The sequence below is a fragment of the Penicillium cinerascens genome (assembly GCF_028974065.1).
Source record: "Penicillium cinerascens strain IBT 15544 chromosome Unknown contig_5_segment0_segment0, whole genome shotgun sequence".
Taxonomy (NCBI): Eukaryota; Fungi; Ascomycota; class Eurotiomycetes; order Eurotiales; family Aspergillaceae; genus Penicillium; species Penicillium cinerascens.
This window is the reverse complement of record NW_026695294.1, coordinates 1,190,949-1,211,930: the sequence shown is the minus strand read 5'-3', so window position 1 is coordinate 1,211,930 and position 20,982 is coordinate 1,190,949. Positions and strand designations below refer to the sequence as shown.

The 20,982-nt window shown below is 52.9% G+C and overlaps 6 protein-coding genes across 6 annotated transcripts; 2 read left to right on the top strand and 4 right to left on the bottom strand.

Annotated features, from left to right (window-relative positions):
• Positions 1 to 118: 118 nt before the first annotated feature.
• Positions 119 to 1,506, bottom strand: N7498_004902 (O-phospho-L-serine:2-oxoglutarate transaminase; the record flags this gene model as incomplete). Its single annotated transcript, XM_058451964.1, has 2 exons — positions 119 to 688; positions 742 to 1,506. The coding sequence occupies 2 exons, from the start codon at positions 1,504 to 1,506 to the stop codon at positions 119 to 121; spliced, it is 1,335 nt and encodes a 444-aa protein (XP_058308502.1).
• An 865-nt stretch (positions 1,507 to 2,371) lies between these two features.
• Positions 2,372 to 4,708, top strand: lysF (homoaconitase LysF; the record flags this gene model as incomplete). Its single annotated transcript, XM_058451963.1, has 1 exon — positions 2,372 to 4,708. One exon carries the CDS (start codon positions 2,372 to 2,374, stop codon positions 4,706 to 4,708), a length of 2,337 nt encoding a protein of 778 aa, XP_058308501.1.
• Positions 4,709 to 5,175: 467 nt separating this feature from the next.
• On the top strand, positions 5,176 to 8,705 carry N7498_004900 (ankyrin repeat protein; the record flags this gene model as incomplete). The annotated part of the gene is made up of 2 exons (XM_058451962.1): positions 5,176 to 5,618; positions 5,669 to 8,705. The coding sequence occupies 2 exons, from the start codon at positions 5,176 to 5,178 to the stop codon at positions 8,703 to 8,705; spliced, it is 3,480 nt and encodes a 1,159-aa protein (XP_058308500.1).
• Positions 8,706 to 8,960: 255 nt separating this feature from the next.
• N7498_004899 (putative C2H2 finger domain protein) lies at positions 8,961 to 9,757 on the bottom strand (the record flags this gene model as incomplete). Its single annotated transcript, XM_058451961.1, has 2 exons — positions 8,961 to 9,290; positions 9,353 to 9,757. The coding sequence occupies 2 exons, from the start codon at positions 9,755 to 9,757 to the stop codon at positions 8,961 to 8,963; spliced, it is 735 nt and encodes a 244-aa protein (XP_058308499.1).
• A 1,957-nt stretch (positions 9,758 to 11,714) lies between these two features.
• On the bottom strand, positions 11,715 to 13,382 carry N7498_004898 (tRNA modification GTPase; the record flags this gene model as incomplete). The annotated part of the gene is made up of 2 exons (XM_058451960.1): positions 11,715 to 13,220; positions 13,287 to 13,382. 2 exons carry the CDS (start codon positions 13,380 to 13,382, stop codon positions 11,715 to 11,717), a joined length of 1,602 nt encoding a protein of 533 aa, XP_058308498.1.
• Positions 13,383 to 15,380: 1,998 nt separating this feature from the next.
• Positions 15,381 to 20,884, bottom strand: N7498_004897 (formin sepA; the record flags this gene model as incomplete). The annotated part of the gene is made up of 3 exons (XM_058451959.1): positions 15,381 to 16,151; positions 16,208 to 19,658; positions 19,710 to 20,884. 3 exons carry the CDS (start codon positions 20,882 to 20,884, stop codon positions 15,381 to 15,383), a joined length of 5,397 nt encoding a protein of 1,798 aa, XP_058308497.1.
• Between the last annotated feature and the right edge of the window lie 98 nt (positions 20,885 to 20,982).

Below are 20,982 nucleotides of genomic sequence, written 5' to 3'. Positions count from 1 at the left end.
TAGTCGCAACTGCCCTGGACCTCTGAGCGTCCCATTCATTCACCCAATGATCTTTGGCAAGAAATGCCCCAGGTTGAATTCACACATACGTCGATAATACAACAGCCGCCACGGCAGTTCACTGTCCGGTGGCAAAGTCCTCGAGGTACTTTACCAGCTTTTGCACGTTCTCCAGGGGAACTGCGTTGTAGTTGCTGGCGCGCATACCCCCAACGCTGCGGTGGCCCTTGAGACCCTGGAGGAGGCGCTTCTCAGCACCTGCCAGGAACTCCTTCTCCTTCGCATCATCTCCGCCGTTAACGCGGAAGCAGATGTTCATGCGGCTACGGACGCTCTTGTCAGGCACAACCCGGTACACCTGGGGGTACTTGTCCAAAGCTCCATAGATGAGATCGGACTTCTTATTGGCAATCTCCTCTTGACCGCTGACCTTCTGGGCACCGAAGGTAGAAATAAGATCGGCCATGACCTGGCCCGCAATCCAGAGGTTGAAGATGGGGAGGGTGTTGTAGAGGGAGTTGTTCTTGGCCATGGTGGCATAGTCAAGCATAATGGGGCCCGGGAGACCACCAATGTTCAACCGGTGCAGAAGCGGAGCGGGAGGAGTAGCGGTATGAGGGGGAAGAAGGTCCTTGCGAACGATGGCAATGGTGACACCAGTGACACCGATATTCTTCTGTGCGCCGCCCTGTAAATATTGTCAGTCGGGTGCTCAATCATTAAACGTCCGATATAACATACGAAGATCACGGCATATTTGCTGACATCAACCTTCCGGCTGATGAAGTTAGAGCTCATATCGGCCACAACAAGGCGCTCATCCTCCTCGTCCTGACCCTGTGACTCCAGAGACTTGGGGAAGCTCTGGAACTCAACACCATCCACGGTCTCGTTGTCGCAGTAGTAGACAAAGGCAGAGCCCTTGCCACCCTCACGCTTGGTCGGGGTCAATGACCAAGTATCCTCCACGGGAATCTTGCCGAACTTGCCCTCATTACCCTTCCGAGCATCCAGAGCAATATTCACGTATTTCGAACCGACGAGTTTAGCAGCCTCCTGCGAAGCCTTGAGCGACCAGGATCCAGTCACGAGGTAATCAAGCTTCAACTCCTCGTCCACCTCCTTCTGCAGTCTCTGGAAAACCAATTCGTCCACTTGAGCTTTCTCCGCACCGGGATTAGCCTTCTGCACATCCGCCTCAGCTCTGCGGCGCCTCCGCTCAATCCAGACAGGGACGAGGTTCTGCACAACAGCGCTAAACCCGCCACTGCCACCGGCCTGCATAAACAGGATCTCATAGTTATCGGGGATGTCGAGGAGGGTGGAGAGGTTGGCCTTTGTGTCATCGAGGATCTTGTTTGCGGTGGGCGAACGGTGGGAGATCTCGCCGAGACCGAGACCGCAGTCATTGTAGTTAACGAAGGCCTTCGCGCCGGCCTCGACGACTGGAGTCGGGAGGGGAGCTGGACCAGCTCCAAAGTAGGAGACTTCTTGTCGACTGGGCATTTTGACGTTGTGCTGGATAGGGAACTTGGGGTATCTCGAGTATAGAGAGGAAAGGAAGAAGTAGCGGGACAAAAAAAGATCTCGGGTGGACCGCACCTTGGTGGATCAACCTTGTTGGAGTCACTACTGCTCTTAAGTCGCTTTACTATTTTTTTCGAACTTGAAATATCCGGTTTAAATATTCATCCTAATCTATTCACCGGGGTATTCTCTGCTGGCCAATGCATTGGTTTCGACGGATTTTGGCGGCAATGGCGGGGTATGAGTCAACTCTATGTGTCGACCATTGAGGCTACTAACTATGAGTTGAATCAATTTAATTGCTGACAAAACATACCAATATAGATCTCCACTGCATGTTATATCGAATAGATTCATCCTTCCAGCAGAATGAGCTGTACGGTGATCATCTTTTCACGGGCTCATGATGGCGGGGATGATCTACAAGATGCGGGCGGATACGACATCCCTAGAGTCGATTTCAGAGCTTGAAGACCTCGAAGAATGCCATCATGACATCAAATATGAAAGATACATTTGAAACAACCGTTCGATATCTCCAAGGAAGCTGCCATGGTCGTAAAATGCATGAGTTGCTCTCATACTCCAGGGAATGACTCCGACATCGGCGGATCCATCGCAAGCACGTGATACATGTTTGCACTCTTTGAAGCCACGGGCCAATGATGAGCGCCATGAGTCATCTCCGTAAATACGGCTGCTCATTTGCCGAAAGTCGGGGCCATTTTCTTCTGTTTGAATTCCGAGGTCTTTTGTATTATATTTGGTCTTGAGTCGGTGGGCACCATGACTGTAAGTGTTCATGCATTCCACAACTGCGCTCCGGAACTGACCATAACTCCCAATGCAGTCTCGATTGACGCCGTCCGCTAGCTCTGGCCGGCGCTGGGCCTTGCGCAGCCCTGTCCCCCGATCCCTGCGCCGAACTTTCGCTACTTCGCGCGTCTTCTTCAACCAGGCGTTCCACTCCCAGCTGGATGATCCTGCCGCCGCCGCCCTCTTCTCGTCCCTGCAGGCCTCCAAGGCCACGCCCCAAACCCTCACCGAGAAGATTGTGCAGCAGTACTCCGTCGGCCTCGCGAAGGACAAGTTTGTCAAGTCCGGCGACTATGTCACCATATCTCCGCACCGATGCATGACTCACGACAACTCATGGCCTGTGGCACTGAAGTTCATGTCCATTGGCGCCTCTAAGCTGCATGACCCCAACCAGATCGTCATGACCCTCGACCACGATGTGCAGAACAAGTCCGAAAAGAACCTGCAGAAGTACCAGCAAATCGAGAGTTTTGCCAAGCTGCACGGGGTCGAGTTCTATCCCGCCGGCCGAGGAATTGGTCACCAGATCATGGTCGAGGAAGGCTTCGCCTGGCCCGGTACCTTGGTCGTGGCCTCAGACAGCCACAGCAATATGTACGGCGGTGTCGGCTGTCTGGGTACTCCCATTGTGCGTACCGACGGTGCCAGTATCTGGGCGACTGGTAAGACTTGGTGGCAGATCCCCCCAGTGGCGAAGGTCACCCTGACCGGAGTTCTGCCCCCCGGTGTCACTGGTAAGGATGTGATCGTTGCTCTCTGCGGTCTGTTCGGCCAGGACGAGGTCCTGAACCACGCCATCGAATTCACCGGTTCCGAGGAGACAATGTGGAGTCTGCCCGTGGATGACCGTTTGACCATTGCCAACATGACCACCGAATGGGGTGCTCTGTCCGGACTGTTCCCAATTGACGGCGTGCTCAAGGGCTGGTTGAAGGCGAAGGCTACCACTGCTGCCATGGGCCTCGCTGACGGACCTTTCAAGACCAAGGCCGCAGAGCGTTTTACTCACCCTGTCTTGGAGCAGCTGTTCGCCAACCCTCTCACTGCGGACAAGGGTGCTAAGTACGCCAAGGAGCTTTTCTTGGACCTTTCTTCGCTCACTCCTTACGTGTCCGGCCCCAACTCGGTCAAGGTGGCTACTCCTCTTAGTGAGTTGGAGGCTGCCAACATTCCGGTCAACAAGGCCTACCTGGTTTCTTGCACCAACTCGCGTGCCTCGGACATTGCTGCCGCGGCTCGCGTATTCAAGGAGGCCGCGGAGAAGAACGATGGCCAGATTCCCAAGATTGCGGACGGCGTTCAGTTTTACATCGCTGCTGCGTCTATTCCAGAGCAGATCGCTGCTGAGGAGGCTGGTGACTGGCAGGTTCTGCTTGATGCCGGGGCTACTACTCTTCCGGCTGGCTGCGGTCCCTGCATTGGTCTCGGTACCGGTCTGCTCGAGCCTGGCGAGGTTGGTATCAGTGCTTCCAACCGTAACTTCAAGGGTCGCATGGGTAGCACCGACGCCAAGGCTTACCTGGGCAGCCCCGAAGTTGTGGCAGCCAGTGCTCTGAGCGGAAAGCTCTCCGGCCCTGGCTGGTACAAATCCCCCGAAGGCTGGAACGGCGTGGTTCGCGGGGAGGGTGATGGTATCCGGGAAGAGGACCGGATGCTCACTATGGAGGAGGCCCTGGAGAAGGTCATCGGCCAGATCGATGACCTTGTGGCTGACGGCGAGAAGAAGTTCGCCCCTGCGCCTTCGGCCGAGGCCGCAGCTGAAGAGGCTCCTATCGATGATGCCCTGACTGATGTGTACCCCGGATTCCCCGAGCGGGTCTCCGGCGAGATTGTCTTCTGTGACGGCGACAACATCAATACCGACGGTATCTATCCCGGCAAGTATACCTACCAGGACAACGTCCCCGTGGAGACCATGGCCCAGGTTTGTATGTCCAACTACGACACCGAGTTCTCGACACTCGCCAAGGCCGGCGACATCCTGGTGACTGGTTACAACTTCGGCTGCGGAAGTTCGCGGGAGCAAGCCGCAACTGCCATTCTGGCCAAGCAGATCCCGCTGGTTGTGGCCGGCAGCTTCGGCAACATCTTCTCTCGGAACTCGATCAACAACGCCCTGATGGGTCTCGAGATTCCCCGTCTGGTCAGCCGTCTGCGCGAGACATTCGGCAACGACAAGGCCCTTACCCGCCGTACTGGCTGGACCCTGACCTGGGACGTGCGCCGCAGCCAGATCGAAGTGCAGGAGGGTGAGAATGGAGCCAAGTGGACTCACAAGGTCGGCGAGCTCCCTCCCAACGTGCAGGAGATCATCGCCAAGGGTGGCCTGGAGAAGTGGGTCAAGAACGCGATCGAGGCTTAAAAGCTTAAGTCTGTCTGAGATTGAGTCTTGGTTTGCCCCGGAATGCGGCGTTTTTGACGTGATACCCGAGCTTTGATTTATATAGACGCATCCTGTTAAGCTGAAAAGTGGTTTGAAGTTATATGGATAGAACTTGTACAAAAGAATTGAATTCATTTGCATTGTAATCAGATCGAAGTGGCTGGAACGGAGTGGAGGGTTGACAATACCATCCTTGCAAGTCAACCCACAATAGCAAAACACTCTGAAGCGGATAGCATGTTTCAACCCGTGGTTCAACACATCATAATAACCGTTATAAAACGAGGAACAACAATGCAGCGACGCCATCAGGGGTAGGTTGAGCTGAAGTGCACCGCCTCAGCTCCGCCCCCAAGCTAGCGGAGATGCACCCCCGCTATGTGCCCCATATACAGCAGCGTCTTCCGGGATTAAATCCGTGGATGGTCCCGCTCCCGTACAGAACCATGGATCCGATAACTGCCCTCGGCGTTGTCTCTTCAGGTGTTCAGGTGTTGCAGGCCATCGCTTCTACGGTGTATGACCTGAAGCAGCTATACGGGAGGTTCAAGGATGCCGACCTCACGATTCAATCGCTGATCCAGGAGCTGAGTTGCATCAGTACAGCCCTGACCGGCCTGAAGGATTGGACGCTCACCAATAGCACCAAGGGACCATCATCGGACGAGTATAAACGAGACCTGGCAGTAGCAATGAAAGGCTGCGAGGTCGTCATGGGGGTTGTCTCTTATGATGTATCGCGCTTGGTGCAGGGCATCAAGCAGGATAGCTTCACCGGATTCCGTGCTCGAATGCGAATTGTATGGAATGAAGAGACCATGAAAGGGCATCAAGAGAAGCTCCATGCCCAAGTCAATGCCCTGCAGCTTCTGCTGCAAGTCTGTCAATGGTGAGATCGGCGTAAACGTAGCAATTGCGCATCAGCACTAACTTTTACAGTCGTTCATTCACGGAGCAAATACAATTGCTCAGAACACAGTCCACTCGTCGAATCATCCATAGAGTTGCTGATGATACCGCCACTCTCCTGTCAACTCGCGGGTCGTCGTATGCGATCAGTGTCTCGCAGAGCAGCCGCCAATCGACCAGTGACAACTCTGTTGACTTCAACCAGACATTGGAAGAGTCTCCTGTGTATCAATGGGCCCTGGGCCAACGAGTGGCTACCTTCGGGACAGTTGAGACTCCACCTTCGATCCCTAGCAGTAATAGGAGCCCAGTTACCAACAATGGCTGGAGCAACACTCCAGCAACCAGCAACTTGACTATTTCATCGCTGGAAATCCCTCCACCGCAAAAAGGCGATTTTATTCTCCCTAATAGCCCATCTGGGCCAGTGCATCACCCAATCCACAGCAAGAGCATGTCTACAAGTGATGTTTCGCGTCGTCCAAATCTGGGTGGACTCCAAAGACGTGTCACTGACTCCAAAGTCCCATCTCTACCATTGCACCGGTCTAAATCCAGGCTTAGTAGGATTAAAACTTTTATTGGACGTCCCAGCACATGGAGTAACTCGACTTTGAGCGTGTCTCCAGGAACATCTCCAAACTTGTCTAAGAGCCCAGGCTCAGGGAGAAGACGGCGGCAGGTAGAAGCCGATTTCAATACCAGCATCGACCTCACCTCCAAAGATGCAATTCTCGTGCCGGAAATTGTCAGAGCCGCCCAAACCGGCACTCGAGAGGATATAGAGCGGCTCATTATACAAGGTAGTGATCTTGAGGCACGAGATACTACCTGGGGTAAGAATGCCCTCCTGGTGGCCGCACATTGTGGCAACGACGATGTTGTTGATCTGCTGCTCCGGAGTAATGTCCAGGTTGCGGTGACTGACGCGTCCGGCTGGACAGCATTGCACCTAGCCGCCTCTCGTGGTCACTGCGGGTCCTTGGAGCTTTTGGTGGTCGAGAGTGATCTTATGGAGGTTCAAACCCCTCGGGGCAAGACTGCATTGCGCATTGCTGCAGATTATGGCCAGGCAGATGCACTACTTATTTTGCTCAACTATCACGCCCAGGTGAACGCCCGAGCGGACAAGCAGCTGACTGCTCTTCATGCAGCTGCCAAACGAGGTGATGGCGAAATTGTGGAGCTTCTGGTTCGTTACGGTGCTGATGTGGAAGCCAAAGATGGAACCATGATGACGGCTTTGCACTATGCGTGCAGGGCTGGTCACCTGCACGCCATAGGGATTCTTTTGGACCGCAAAGCGAACATCGAAGCACTTGGCAGTGACAGAAAGACACCATTGATATGTGCAGCCGAAGAGGGGAGGTCAGAGGCAATTGATCTTCTCTTGAAACGAAACGCCTCTATTCGAAGCACCGATGATACAGGCATGACAGCACTTCATTGGGCAGCTTATAATGGCCATGGAGAAACCGTCAGAATACTCAGCGAGAAGAAGAAAGGATCACTGGATACGGTCAACAAAATGGGCAGGACAGCCCTGCACTTGGCAGTCATGCAGTCCCAGTTTGCTGTGGTGGATATCCTACAACGCAAAGGGATCCCCCTCGACAGACCTTGCAAAGCGGGACTCACTGCACTTCACTATGCTTGTATGGCAGACAGCTTTGAAATCGCGAACCTCCTGCTTCTATCAGGTGCCAATGTCGAAGCGTCAGAATCTCAGCATCAGCAACGACCTTTACACATCGTCGCATCCAAAGGATCAATACACATGCTGGACTTGCTATGTGACAAAGGAGCTTCTTTAGATGCTCGGAATGGCATCGGTGATCGAGCCCTCTGTGTAGCAAGTCGCTACGGACACACAGCTACTGTTCAAAGGTTGCTGGATCGAGGATCTCCACTTTCAATGAAGTTTGAGACTGGTCTTCGAGAGGACTCCCCACTTTGTTTGGCTGCGATGGGAGGCCACTTGAACGTGTTCTCTCTTTTGTTAAACCGGGGTGCGTCGCCTCTCAAGAAAGACGAGGCAGGATGGCAACCAGTCCGCTACGCAGCATACCATGGCCATCCAGAAGTCTTGCACCTTCTATTGTCGCGCAGTAACATCTCCGAGGCAGGAATCCCCGATATCATGAACATGCCCCAAACGATTGGATTTTCTCCCAGCGTCTCCGAAGAAAAGAGACATCAAGTGCTGCAGCTTCTCGGGCAGGCCTTCAGATCTGCTAATTCAACGCATATTTCACCTTCGGCACCATCATCCTATCCACATTCTTCTCGTACGCCTGCCCAACATCTTCCTCCGCCTGCAGCCAATACGCCGGCCCAAGTATCCATGCATTCCTCAGTGCCTCAGTCGTTGAGTCCACGACATTCAATTACAAGACCATATACGCCACCGGTTTTTTACCCCCCTTTCCCTAGTTCAACTATTTTTGAAGCAGACAGCTCGACCCCTCAAGAGCTCCTAGGGAGCCTGCCCTATGACTCGTTGAGCACCCGGTCTATAAGCCCAGAGAATGTACAGCCATCCAGCCAGGTCGCATTTGCTCGTGACATCTCAAGCACTGGCACGACAGAAGTGGGACCAACCAACGAACCAACGCTGCCTCTAACTAGCGACCGGATTGCGGCTTTATCAAAAGAGACTCACGGAACACCCAGACCACAGTCCCAACAGCGCAGAACAAGAAGCCCAGCCAGGCCTCAAGCCCACGATTTGCCGCGGGTCCACGCAACATACACGCCAATCTCATTGCCACCATCTCCGTTTCCGCCCGTACAGTCATCGCAAGCGTTGCCATACCGCACAGGAAATCAAAGTTCTATGGGGCCGTCTCTTGTGAACTTGGATCAGCCTATCGAAGAAGCACAGATCCCCCGATCACTTCCATCGCAACAGTACGCGGTACCTAGGACCAGCTCTCAAGATTTAGAGACACAAGACGATGATAGTTCCGACACGGACTCTATATCTTCTGTTTATACGGCACCTGAGGGGCAAACCCCTGAGATACCCGCAAGTCTAGACCATCGTGAGGGAATTAAGCTTGGTTGATGATGCTGCTATTAATGATTTGGCCTTGTAATTATGATTAACGATAATGCACACTTGAATATCACCTCCGACTTGCTTTTCCTCCTTGCAAAAATAATGTGTCTACTACGCAACTGCACCCTTTTTCTTATCAAAAATGGGATGCTCCGGACATATGTCTGTCGATTTACCTCATCCTCATCTGTACGCTTGAGCGTCGGGCTCCGCGCAGTTCCCCAAGACATCTCTCGGGGAGCGATGCAAATACCTCAATCACTAGACGTGACTGAATATGTAATTTGCAAGGTCATTGAGATCTGAACCGTATTGCTCCAACAAATGCGAACAATCGGTGGAGTCTTCGACGTGCTGGTACAGACTTGACAGGTAGCGAAATTTGCTATCGCAGTTCTCACAGTAAAATGACCGGTTATGGGTGAGAAAGCTGTAGTAACCCTCATCGTCGAATTGGAAGGCCAGTCCCTTGACCTTTCGGACCGAAGTGCAGCTGCTCCGCTCAAGGTGCAGCAGAAGATAAGACAGCCTAGCAACCCTTTTATCACAATTGGGGCACTCTAGATTCTTCTCTTCATGAACCTTCATGTGCTATAATGTTGACATGTGTGTTATTCGAGGCTCCTTCTTGGAAGGGGAGGGAGGAGTCTTACATGTTGAAGATTGTCATCGCTTTCAAAGGAACGGAGGCAGATATCGCAGCCAAAATGCTCATAAATGATATGCTGACCAAGGTCAAACTCTGTATGCTGGACGATATTGCACAGGCGACACATAAAGTGGGCTTCGACGTAGTGCTCCCTCAAGTCCTCGTAATCGGGAAAGTCCGGACGCAGGTTACAGAAGATGCAGATGTTATGGTTTGGGGAGACCCTGAGATGATCCAGTTTTGCGTGCTTTGTCTTGAAGACACGCTCGCATCTCTCACACCATTCATGGTTGCCGGTGTTTCGGCAGTGGGCGAGGATTGCTGACCTGGAGAACCCTCTGTAGCAGATTTGACAATTGTACTCTCCGTCGCTGTCAAACAGGACGTAGCGACCAAACACGAGCGTCATGATATTTGAGCACCCGGGTCCAGGACCTCTGGCGCAGAGAAGATGGATGTAAGCGTCAAGAGAAGAGGGAAGGGGAGGATGGTGAGCTACATTCACACGGGGCGGGGGGGGAACCATGCAAGATAGCGGTCAGTCCCGAATGTCTCGTCGGGGGAGGAATTGGACGAGTCAACTCGAAGTGAAGCTATTCACCGATGAAGGTTCCGAGAATCATGCGGTCCAATTGCTCTCTGCACTTCTTAGCTTGCCTATAATTAGCCTTCTTGTCATGCCTGAAGCCTTCTTGTGTCATCTCTAGCAATAAAATCACCATGATTAGATAACCGAGGCGATTAGTGTGACCCATTGCATTCTGATGCTCCTGACAGTCTATACGATGTTTACAAAATTCCTATTCAGGTTAAGGCTCTGCGCTGTCCACCTTGAATAAAAATAGCCTGATGGTGCCTTTTATCGGGATCTAAATTCGGTCTGGGGTCCAAAATGAGGGGGGCTTATGTAGCCGGGAGCACCAAGTTTAAAAGTAGCTACTCTCCAATAGAGGCAGACTAAAGGCAAGGTAACGCGAACTCTCATGCAAGGTAGGCATACAGTAGTTCAAAAGAGAGGCGCAAATACCACATGGTTGAGCAGGGTCTATTCATAGAACCCATGCGGCCCCCACCATCTCATGGCGTCGTAGCTAAGTGGCTCGAGTGGAAGTACTGAACCTCATGCAGTACCCACCAATCAACTCATGTCAGCTCCAGAAAATAAACACGACCAGCAGGATTACTAAGACATGAACACCCGACAATACTGCAAGGGCGCAACGTGGGTTCCTTATTTCTATTAATAGTGTCGCGATATACTCATGTGCAGGTCACGCAAATAACTAATACACCAACCTAGAGACACGCGTAGAACAGAACGTTCGGTCGCTTGGCAACGCTATTCTTAGAATCTGACACACTTTCCAGCCTTAAGACTCATACAATCCGCGACAGCCAATGAATACATCTCGTAGTAAACTAGTCGTCCCAGTTCTGCACAAATCCTGCGAAAATTAATAATCAAAACCTGCGCCACACCCCGCCCGAAACCGTTAGAGGCATGTTTCAACTTCAAACCCGCAAGAAGCGCGTATCGTCAGCTGAAGACGGCCCCCATTTACCGGGGTGTATAGAGTCATCAACGACACCGTAGCATTTCTGCACTATCAAGACATCACGCTATCACTTACCCGGGTAGCCAGGCGTACCAAAACCAGTCACAGTCGCGTATTTTTCTATCCCCAGCGGGATGATGAACGGATTGAAGCTGAACCCGGAGCTATGAATCGGCCGTGAGTCAGACATGCGGCCCCCAATTCCTCAGTCATTCAGGGGTTCGTCTAGAGGATAGCCCGAATGAGGAAGAGTGTGGAAGATTCCGCATACCAGGATGATTCATGGCTGGGAACTTGGACCGGGGCGGACACTGGTTCGGCAGGCTGATATAAATACGGGCTATGCAACGTGTCCGTGATCTATATATCCTTTCAAGCCTCACTCTCATAGTATTATACATTGTCGATATCTAATATCCATTTCTTGAACATCGACTTTCCAAAAAATCTCGCTATCTATACAGATCTCTTCTGAAGCACCCCGCTATCTATACAACGCCTCTCACAATGGGTCGTGGAGGTTATAATTCGCCTGCCAGCAAGACAGATGAGACGACCAAGACATCCAGCTGATGCCCCTGAGCTCGCTGTCTCGTACAGCGATGAACCGCATCATCATTTATTTAAATGGCACTCCTCGAGAATGGCCGGCTCGAATACGACCACGTCGGCAATCATCACAATGTGTGGATAAAATCAACATGAATGCACGGGTAGAACAGAATCATTGGGTGGTTCATTTCCCGACGCAAAATCTATATGATCAAAGTCAATTCGCCATCCACGGAATCGCACCAAAAAAAGGGACACTCACTTCTCAAAGACAACACCCAACACATCTTCGACATCTCCACTTTCACCCTTGCCGGTGATCTTGGCCAGCATATCTGCTGCAAAGCGGAGATGCTCAGCGGCCGTGACGATATCAATCTCGCCGTCAATGGAGGCGAAATCGTTCTCGGAGGGGCTCTCGGAGGGCGTGGACTGGGAAAGGAAGTCGTCGAGGTGATGGAGGCATCTTTGTAAATTCGAGCTTTGGCGATGAGTTACGCCCAGTGAATCTTCCCAATACGATGTATCATATTGGCCTTGTTCCCCATCCATGCCCAGCGGGGACGCGATCTGCTCAAAGGTCGAGATCAGCCCGCGTAGGAACGCTTGTAGATGACCAGGATCGGACACGGAGGGCGATGATCCGCGTTGTGCTTCACTGCAAGAGATGGCGAAGACTCGATCTGTGGGCACGGCAGGGAAGACGTCACGAATAGAATCGGTCAGAGCCGGAAGTTCGTCTTTCTCGTTTGAGAGCTTGTCGCATTTGTTGATAGCAATGACCAGGCATTTATCGGCCTTGACACAGTCATTGACCGCGTCAAGAACCTCGGGTTCCACGAAAAGACGAACACCTTGGGACGTGTTTTCCAGCGAGAGAACAACAACCACGACATCCGACTCCAAAGCCCTGGCCCTCGCCCGACGAATACCCTCCTTCTCAACAGCACCCACAATTGTCCCGGGCGTAGTTCCAGCCTCTGCGCGGATTCCAGCCATATCGCCAAGCTTACAGAACCACCCACCCAGATCAATCCCAACATCGACAATATCCCGCGTCGTGCCCTCCTCAGTACTCACGATAGCAGCCTCTTTCCCAACAATGCGATTAAGCAAGGAGCTTTTCCCGGCATTAGGGGCACCTAGGAGCGCAACCTTGATACCATTGCGGAGCAATTCACCCCTGGAAGCATTCTGGATATGAAACCCAATCTGCACCTGCAAGTCTCGCACCTGAGCCGCAACCGAAGAAACCAGCTCTTCAGTCGACTCGTCAAAGTGCTGATCCTCGGAGAAATCAATCAGTGCTTCCAGCTCGCCGCGCGCATATAGTAGCTGCTGCCGCCAGAGCTCGTAACGTTTCAACAGTGCATCGCTTGCACCGCGCACAGCCAGTCGACGTTGTTGTTCCGTATCGGCGGATAATGTATCGCCTAGAGCTTCGATCTGCGGGAGACCAAGTCGATCGTTCATAAAGGCGCGACGCGTGAATTCGCCCGGTTCCGCGTACCGGACTACCGTGTCGGGGTGGGGTGTTTTTGAGATGGCGGCTAACACGGCCTTGACGATTGCCGGTCCTCCGTGGATATGAAGTTCTAGCACATCTTCGCCAGTGACAGTTTTCGGTCCGGGAAAGTAGAGCACGAGGGCACCGGCATCCAGGACGCTGCTAGCGGAGGCTGGTTGTGCTGGATCATAAAGGGTGCGCAGTGTAGCGAAGCGCGGTTTCGGGAGCGGAGTTTGAGGGCATAATGCTTTGTAGATCTAAATGTATGGCCATGCCATTAGTTTACGTTCACGCGACGCAGCCGAAGCTCTGTGAGGACGTACCGAAACGCATGCCGGACCAGATACCCGCACGACGGCAATGGCTGCTCTACCCGGTGCTGTAGACAGAGCATAAATTGTGGAATCTGCGTCTAGCATAAACCGCGAGGGAACAGACGAGCAGAAGCCCCGAATGTGACCTGGATTCCTCCGCAGCAGCGGCGTTGCGGCAATTGGTGCATGACGTTTAAAGGGCAAGTCATGCAGATCAGCCGCTCTTGTTGGATTCCATGGTGTGTGGACAGGAGCCCAACGTAAGACTCGAGATCTAAAGGTTCGCATGCGCAATTATTATCGTGTTTGTCGCGAGTTGCAAATGTTGAACGAGCTGTCGCAATTCACGATAATGATAACGATAAGGGGCACGTGACCCACTCCCAAGGTTGTCTACAGCCATTCGCGTCAACCTGCTTAATCCAGTTTGGTGGGTATGCTGGCATTGGAGGAGGAGGCACAGGGATATGCCCCGGTAAGTCTTTCAATGGTCTTTGGCTGGCCTTCATCTCTTTGGACTGGCTGGGAGGGGAGTGAGTTTCAATCAGCAAGAAATTGGAAGCTCGTGCACGTACAACGGATGCTTTTGGATATCGCTCCACGCACACAGAAGTGGCTCCTTCTGCAGCATCTCTTGATCCAGGAGAGGACCCATTGAGTTCAAAAGAAGAGAGTTGAAATTGCCGTCTTTCCCTTCAATAATCCACTGCATACAAAACTCAAACAACCATGGATAGTAGCCGGCAGATGCCCAATCAACGAGACACAGAGAGCCATCTTCCTGCCATAGAATATTTCGAGGCGCTATGTCCAAATGGCAGAGAACGAACTGGCAGCCTTGGAATGTCAGCTTCGGGTTGTGTGCGAAAAGCCGGCTATTGAACCACTTCTCCATCCCATCAAGACTGTCGAAAACCAGATCTTCGGTCTCCGGAAAGAGAAGCCCGCGAGAAACCCCTCCACAGAGGGGTCCAGGAGTGGCACGCCGAAATGTCGCGAAATAGTTGAGCACGCTTGCAAACTTTTTGATAGCTGCTGGGTCTTCCAGTGGATCGATGATCCTCCCATCTACAAACTCCATCACAATATAGCCGCAGTCGCGTTCATCGGAAAAGAAATAAAACACCCGAGGGACACGAACAATACGTTGGTCTAGAAGTTCATAGGCCATCCTTTGATTCTCGGCTTCTTCTTTCGTTATATCTGGACCCCACTTAACCACTTCATGATCAGATATTCTGATAACACGCTTCCCATATTGGCTGATGATGCTGCCAGGCAACGGATCCGCACAACGAGCAATCACCGAGGCTCGCTGGACGTCTTCGGGAATCGTCATGTCCTGCAATAATGATGCCGTTGCGGAAAAAGGAATCTTAGAGATACGGCTTGTAGAATCATGATTTTATGATCATCTGTAAAAGAGCACAGATGAAGGGCCCTGGAGAGTGAAACTAGCCAGAGCTTGGGAGCACAAAGGACAGTGAGGCTTCGAATTGGAGGAAACGGGCATGTGTTCTGGCTCCTCCCTTGATGACATAAAGAAGATGGTAACTAACCAGTTACGTGGAAAACCACAGGTCCTCGTTCTACAACTTCAAGTCCCTGAATTCCAGCCCAATTGTATCATAGTCTAATTATCAAATCTCCTCTAAGTAAACAGGATATATACGCAGATCTGTGCATCCACAAATAAGTTCGAGGAACCAAAAATAGAAGATCAGACATCCAGGAGATGCAATTGACAAAGCTTTTGACACAGACATGATATCATGACCAAAAGGGCATGAAGGAGTAAAGGAGAATTATGTACAATGAGAGAGACCGCACTCAGCGCAGCAGCCGGGTGAGTATGCGAATGTGCCCTCGACAGACAAACCAAGAGAAATTGCACATGGAAGGCAAAACAAAAGACGATGGTATCATCACACCATGCTCATCACAGACGAGTGAAAGGGAATGGCGTTCAAGGAGCGGGCAGGGAGAAAAAAAAGGGTATTATACAGTCGAGGGTGATAGGTTTGTGATGCAGACAAAGAAAGAAAAGGAAAGATTCCGAGACGGCATCAGGGAATCTAGACATTAGATTATGGGGACCTGAACTCAATCCGAAAGTTCAATCGGTTGATTGGGAGATGAACCGGCCTCAGATTCAGGAGCATCATGCTGCTCTGACACAATGATAGATGGCGGCTCCGATGGTTGTGATTCTTCCTGGGGCGGGCTCGGCAGGGCATTCTCTGTGCCAACGGAGTCGGTCCGCGATGGAGACCGCGGTTCTTGGACGGTTGGTAGGCCGCCATCAGCGCTATCTTTGCTTCCGCTTGCACCATTGCGGCGTCTCATGCGACGATTGCGGCGCTCTTCGTCGGCGCTTTCTCTTCTGCGTCTGAAACGATCGCCACCGCCATCAGAGTTACTCCGTAGGCCGAGGAGCATGCTGGCTGCACGGTCAGCAACGTCCTCGCCTTCAGACACTTGGTTCTCCGTAGCGCTTTCTCCTCCCTCTTCGGGGATCGGAGGACTCAAAAGACCATTCTCGTCGGGCTTGTCATCGCCATCGGCTGGCTTTTCAGCGCCCTCTTCGCCCTCTTCGCTTTCAGCTTCAGGCGGCTTCTGGCCAGAGGCCACGCGAACCTGGTAGCGTTCCTTCAGACGAGCACGGCGACGGCGGTCTCGTTGATCCTTGGCTTGGGGTGCGGCTGCACGAAGCTTCTCCAGTAAGGAGTCCATTGCACCACTTGAAGCAGGTGAGCTAGGTGCCTCCGCAGTAGGACTGCCATTGGCAAGGTTAACGTTAACCCGCTTGCGAGCCAGGGATGCCTCAGTACGCTTCCTAGACTCTTCCAGTCCAATGTTCTTCTCTCGCGATTTCTGTTGATCATATGGTTAGCAATCTCGATCACAAAAACGAGCATGAATAAACCAACCTTCCACTCCACCAAGAATGAAGACAACTTCGCGAAGAAGTCCCGCCGGGCGTTCTCGTCTGTGTTGTCTTCGCCGTAGAACATCATGATTTCGTCGTACGACTTGACCATCTCATCTAGGTACAACTGCAACTGCTCGGCCTTCCGACGAGCATCCTTCATGCTTCGCTGAACAACCTGGCTGACACGATCCTGAGGATGGAATTTCTTCGGGTCACTCAGGTTACCAGCATCCAAGCTGGACTGCACATTCTTAATGTTGCTGATATACTTCACGGAATCGGTGCGCAGCTGATCCACGTTGATCTTCTGCAGGCCAACGACGCCTGCAATCTCATCGGCGAATCCTTCCCACTCGGGGTATTGGTTGCGAACGATACGCTCGACCAAATCGGCAAAGGTAGTCTCGTTCTTGTCATCCTTGACCATACCCAGGCGGGCGAGCGAGCTAAGCTTGAAGCCCTGGGCTTGCTTATTGGCATCGTTCATGAAGTTACCAATATCCAAAATCAGACCGAGGACGTTCATCAAAGAGACGGAATCCCGCAGGGACTCGCTGACTTTGACGACTTCTTGCAACCTAGATGAGATGTACTCGTACTCGTGCTCAAAGGAGCGGGTCAGCGCAAGCGCTCTCATTCTTGCCTTCCAGTAGTGGTTCAGCTCAAAGGCAGTGGACAGGTAGATTTGATCCTCGCGAGTGAGCTCGGCAGGATCTTGCTCACGCTCGGAACTGGCAGCACCAGGAACTGTCCAGTCTCGACTGTACGGAGCCATCAACTTGCCAACGTTTTCGGGAATGGTGCACATTTCATCTCTTTGCAAGAAGTCCATGACAACCATGTTATCCAGGATTTCCCGGTCACAGTGAATGACCATTCGCACAACATCATCAGCTGGGAACTGGGAGAATTTGGCGAGGGCGATCTGGAAGTTCTTGGACAGGTCGTTGGAGATGATCTGTTTCTTGTCCTTGCGTTGCTTGGCGGCCGTGCTAGTCCCGAAGATCTTATGCTCTTTAGCCATGAACAGACGCTCAACCTCGTCCAATACACCTTTCTTGGCTAGATCGGTGTATTTTTGTTCTTTCTCCTGCTGGGTTGGGGCGTGGGCGGCCCAGACCGTCACCTGGGGAGTATCAACCTTGTCCCAATGCAAAGCCTTAAGCTTCTTCTTGGGTCTAATGGACGGCAAGTGGGTTGTGGAGGGAACTGCATCGTCCATCATGTAGGTGGGCCTCCAACCAGCGCCCAATGGAGCACTGGGAGGCGGGGGAGGGGGAGGCGCAAATCCACCCTTGACCCCAGGAGCTGGAGGCGGTGGTGGAGGAGCACCAATACCTCCCGCGCCCGGGGGCGGGGGAGGGGGAGGAACACCGGCTTTGCCTCCAGGAGGGGGAGGCGGCGGCGGGGGGCCGGGGACCGTGGCACCCCCTGGCGGCGGCGGAGGAGGGGTCTTGATACCACCGGGAGGAGGTGGAGGAGGGGGCACCGTACTGCCACCTGGGGGAGGGGGAGGTGGTGGTATGATTTTGGCACCACCAGGGGGCGCTGGAGGCGGAGGCATAGCCTTCTTGGCTGCCTCTTCCTTGGCCACGGCCTCGGCTTCGGCTACGGCAGCACTGACATCCTCTGGCGCGGCTTCCGTCGCTTCAGGTGCAGTGCCAGAGCCCTCAGGGCCTTCATCATACTTTGGAACCCTCGAGGCCAGCTCGCCGAGCAATCCAGTGGCCTGAGCAGGGTTCATGCGAGGTCGCAAGTCCACTATACGAGGCTTTTCAAAAACCACCTCGTCATTTTCATCCATAGTCTCGAGCCTCTCGGGATCAGGACCCCGATCCATTTCAGGCATATGGCTGCGCTTCCTATAGACGGATCCCAGAGAAGTGGAGCTAATGTTGCGACGAGTTTCCTCGGTGAACTCCTCGCTGGAATCATCATCATCTTCTTCGCCATCCATTTTCTCGCGCAGCTCACGGAGCCGATCGGATGGACCATGTTGACCCCAAACCTTGCCTTCGAGCTTGAACTGGGTCTTAGTTCTCTCGAGTTGGCGCTCCAGGCGCTCCATGAGCCGCTCGCGATCCATAATGCCAGGCATTTGCGATGGATCTGAATCGGGGGCGGCATTCTTCCGGGCGTTGGATGCAGCAATATCCTGGGCATCCCGAAGCATAAGGTACAACTCGCGCGTCTCCAACTCATTGCGCTGCAACTCTTGGGCGCGCAGTCTTTGAACTTCTGCAACCTCGGCCTTGAAAGATTCGTTGGTCCGGGTTTGCAGCTCAATGATGCCGGCCTGCTCGTCAATCTGCTTCTGAAGCTTCTTAACAAGGCCCTCTGCGCCGAGCTCTACCTGAGCTTTCATCTCATCACGCTCGGCAATGGCCGCTTCTGCGATTTGACGAGCTTCTAAAGCCTCGTCGTACACCCGCCTTGCCTCGGCATCTGTATGAAGCCGATCCAACAGACTTTGCACGGTGAAACCCAAGCCCTGTCGAAGATCCAGATCGGGAAGCCTCCGGTCCATGGCCACATAGCTCATCATGGCGTCTACGAGCTGGAACATTCGTAGACCCTCTTCGCCGCCATTCTCACGAATCAACAGCATATGCTGCATGGCTGAGAGGAAGTAGTCGTGAGCCCTAGTTCCATTGATCCTGGTCGCAATTGCATCTGCGATTTGGAGTGGGTCGCTCATATCCTTGACTTCGCCCTCGACGCTGTCCTTCATACTGCTGCCCTCCCGTTGGAGAAGATCCTCATAATCGATAGCCTCGTTTTCACGGAAGCGCTCGATCTGCTTGTCGATCACCTCATACTGGAAGCCCTCCATCTTCGTCAGAAGACGTTTGACACCGCATGAGATAAATTGAGCTCGGATATGGCATCGCAGTTGCAGGTCGGTCTCTGCACCATCGACTAGCATGTTGATGAGGATCATTGTTGAGACGGCATACTCCATGAGAAGGTTTTCCATGCCAATGCCTCCACTGCGGTACTCTTCGCTGGCGCCGACCAAACTTCCCATCTTTCCACGGCCATCAATGGTAACCTCGACAATACGCATCCAAGCATCGAAGCGGCCAGTTTCACTGTGGTCGTTCTTGACCCTGTCCATGGCCTGCAAGACCTTCTGGTGGCCTTGACCCTCGGCCCAGTGACATAGGAAGGTGAGGACTTCGCTGACAAGTTTTCGAGTATTGAGACGAGGCGATGATAGCGAGTTGACAAGGGCGACGAGAACTCCTTGGTGCTCAAGGGCATCATCCGCACCATACTTGTTGTTCATAAGACCTTTCAAACATTTGGCAATGTCATACTCGCGATCCAGATCTTTGTCGCCCGTCGGTGGAGCAGGGACGGGACCGGAGGCTTTTTGTCGATTGATTTTGTTGAGAACATTGGTCAGGGCAACTTGACCCTGAGCTTCAACAAACGCTTTCACCCAGCTGAATTAATGTTAGAGATGTTTACAACAAAGTGCTTTGTGCAAATCATACCTGATCGGTTGTGTCCGCAAGCTGACGCTCAAACTGGCGAGCTGCTTGGAAGTAATTGTGTCATCCATGACCTTCTTTACATACCACTCCGGGCTTCCCTCCTCATCGGCGCGCTCGAGCAGACCCGAGAGACCATCATGACCATGGGTTTGCCGGGCATTCTGTCTTCTCTTCTGTTCACCCTGCAGCTCTGTCAGTCGATCCTGATGAACCAGGGTCCACTTCTTAGAAGCAGGATAGGACAGCATTTGCCGTTTGGCCTGTTCTGGAAGATTCTGCCATCCTCGCTTCTGCATAAGCTCCAGAAATAATTGATCAACAATGCGATCATCTCTGGGTCGAGTCAGGTAGTTGTCGGGCGGGCGAGGCACGGCTGCTGGTATATTATGCTGGGAGGCTTGCCATGCAGCTTGTGCATTTGACAAGCGCGAAGAACTTCCACTGGAGTGGAAAGCGGTATTGCGGTCGCCGGAATGGGAGGGTGTGAGGGTACGAGCGGAGCCATCCGAGGAGGAAAAATAATTCGAGCCACGGGTATTGGAAGAGTGGGATGAATAAAGACTGGTTTGGTCGAGCGACGTGCGAGAATTCGAAGAGGAGTCAATCGAGTTATGGCTCATGCCAGGATTTGCTGCTGAGCTTCCCGGACGTCCCCATTGTTGATACCTCGTACCGCGGTCTCCCGATGCGCTGCTCGTCATGGTCATATTCGTGGCATGCGGGGGCGGGCGGGGCCCTGAGGGATGTGAGCCAGATCCGTTTGGCGCGGAAGTCGACGTCCAGGTAGGATATTGATGAAAATCGCCGCCAGTCTTGCCGATATGGTTGGGCGAGGGCTCCTGGCGGGAGGAGTCGGGACGGGACATGCTCTCGATGGGGATCGGGTTTCTCGTGTCTGAGGGAAGACTCTCGAACGGAATGGACGTAATTACACCTGCTGTCGGAGCGAGACTTCCGGGGTCGAGATCATGGGTCATGTCAACGGATTGGATTGAGGACCGTTTCGAATAGCGCGAAGAGCGAGAGCCAGCGGCACTTCCTGGCGGGGCTAAGCTGTCGTAGGAGCCACCGTATCCATCATAGCGCTCATCATTCGGCCTGTCCTTGTACAGTTTCCTCCCAAAAAACGATTTCCCAGCCGAGGATTGCCTGGACTTGTCTGCATTTGCGGGCATATTGGCGGAGGATCACTGAGAAGTGGCAGGGAGCAGCATAAAGGGCGCTTCCTCGCACACACACAAAGAACGGACGAGAGGAATTAACGAAGATCGCA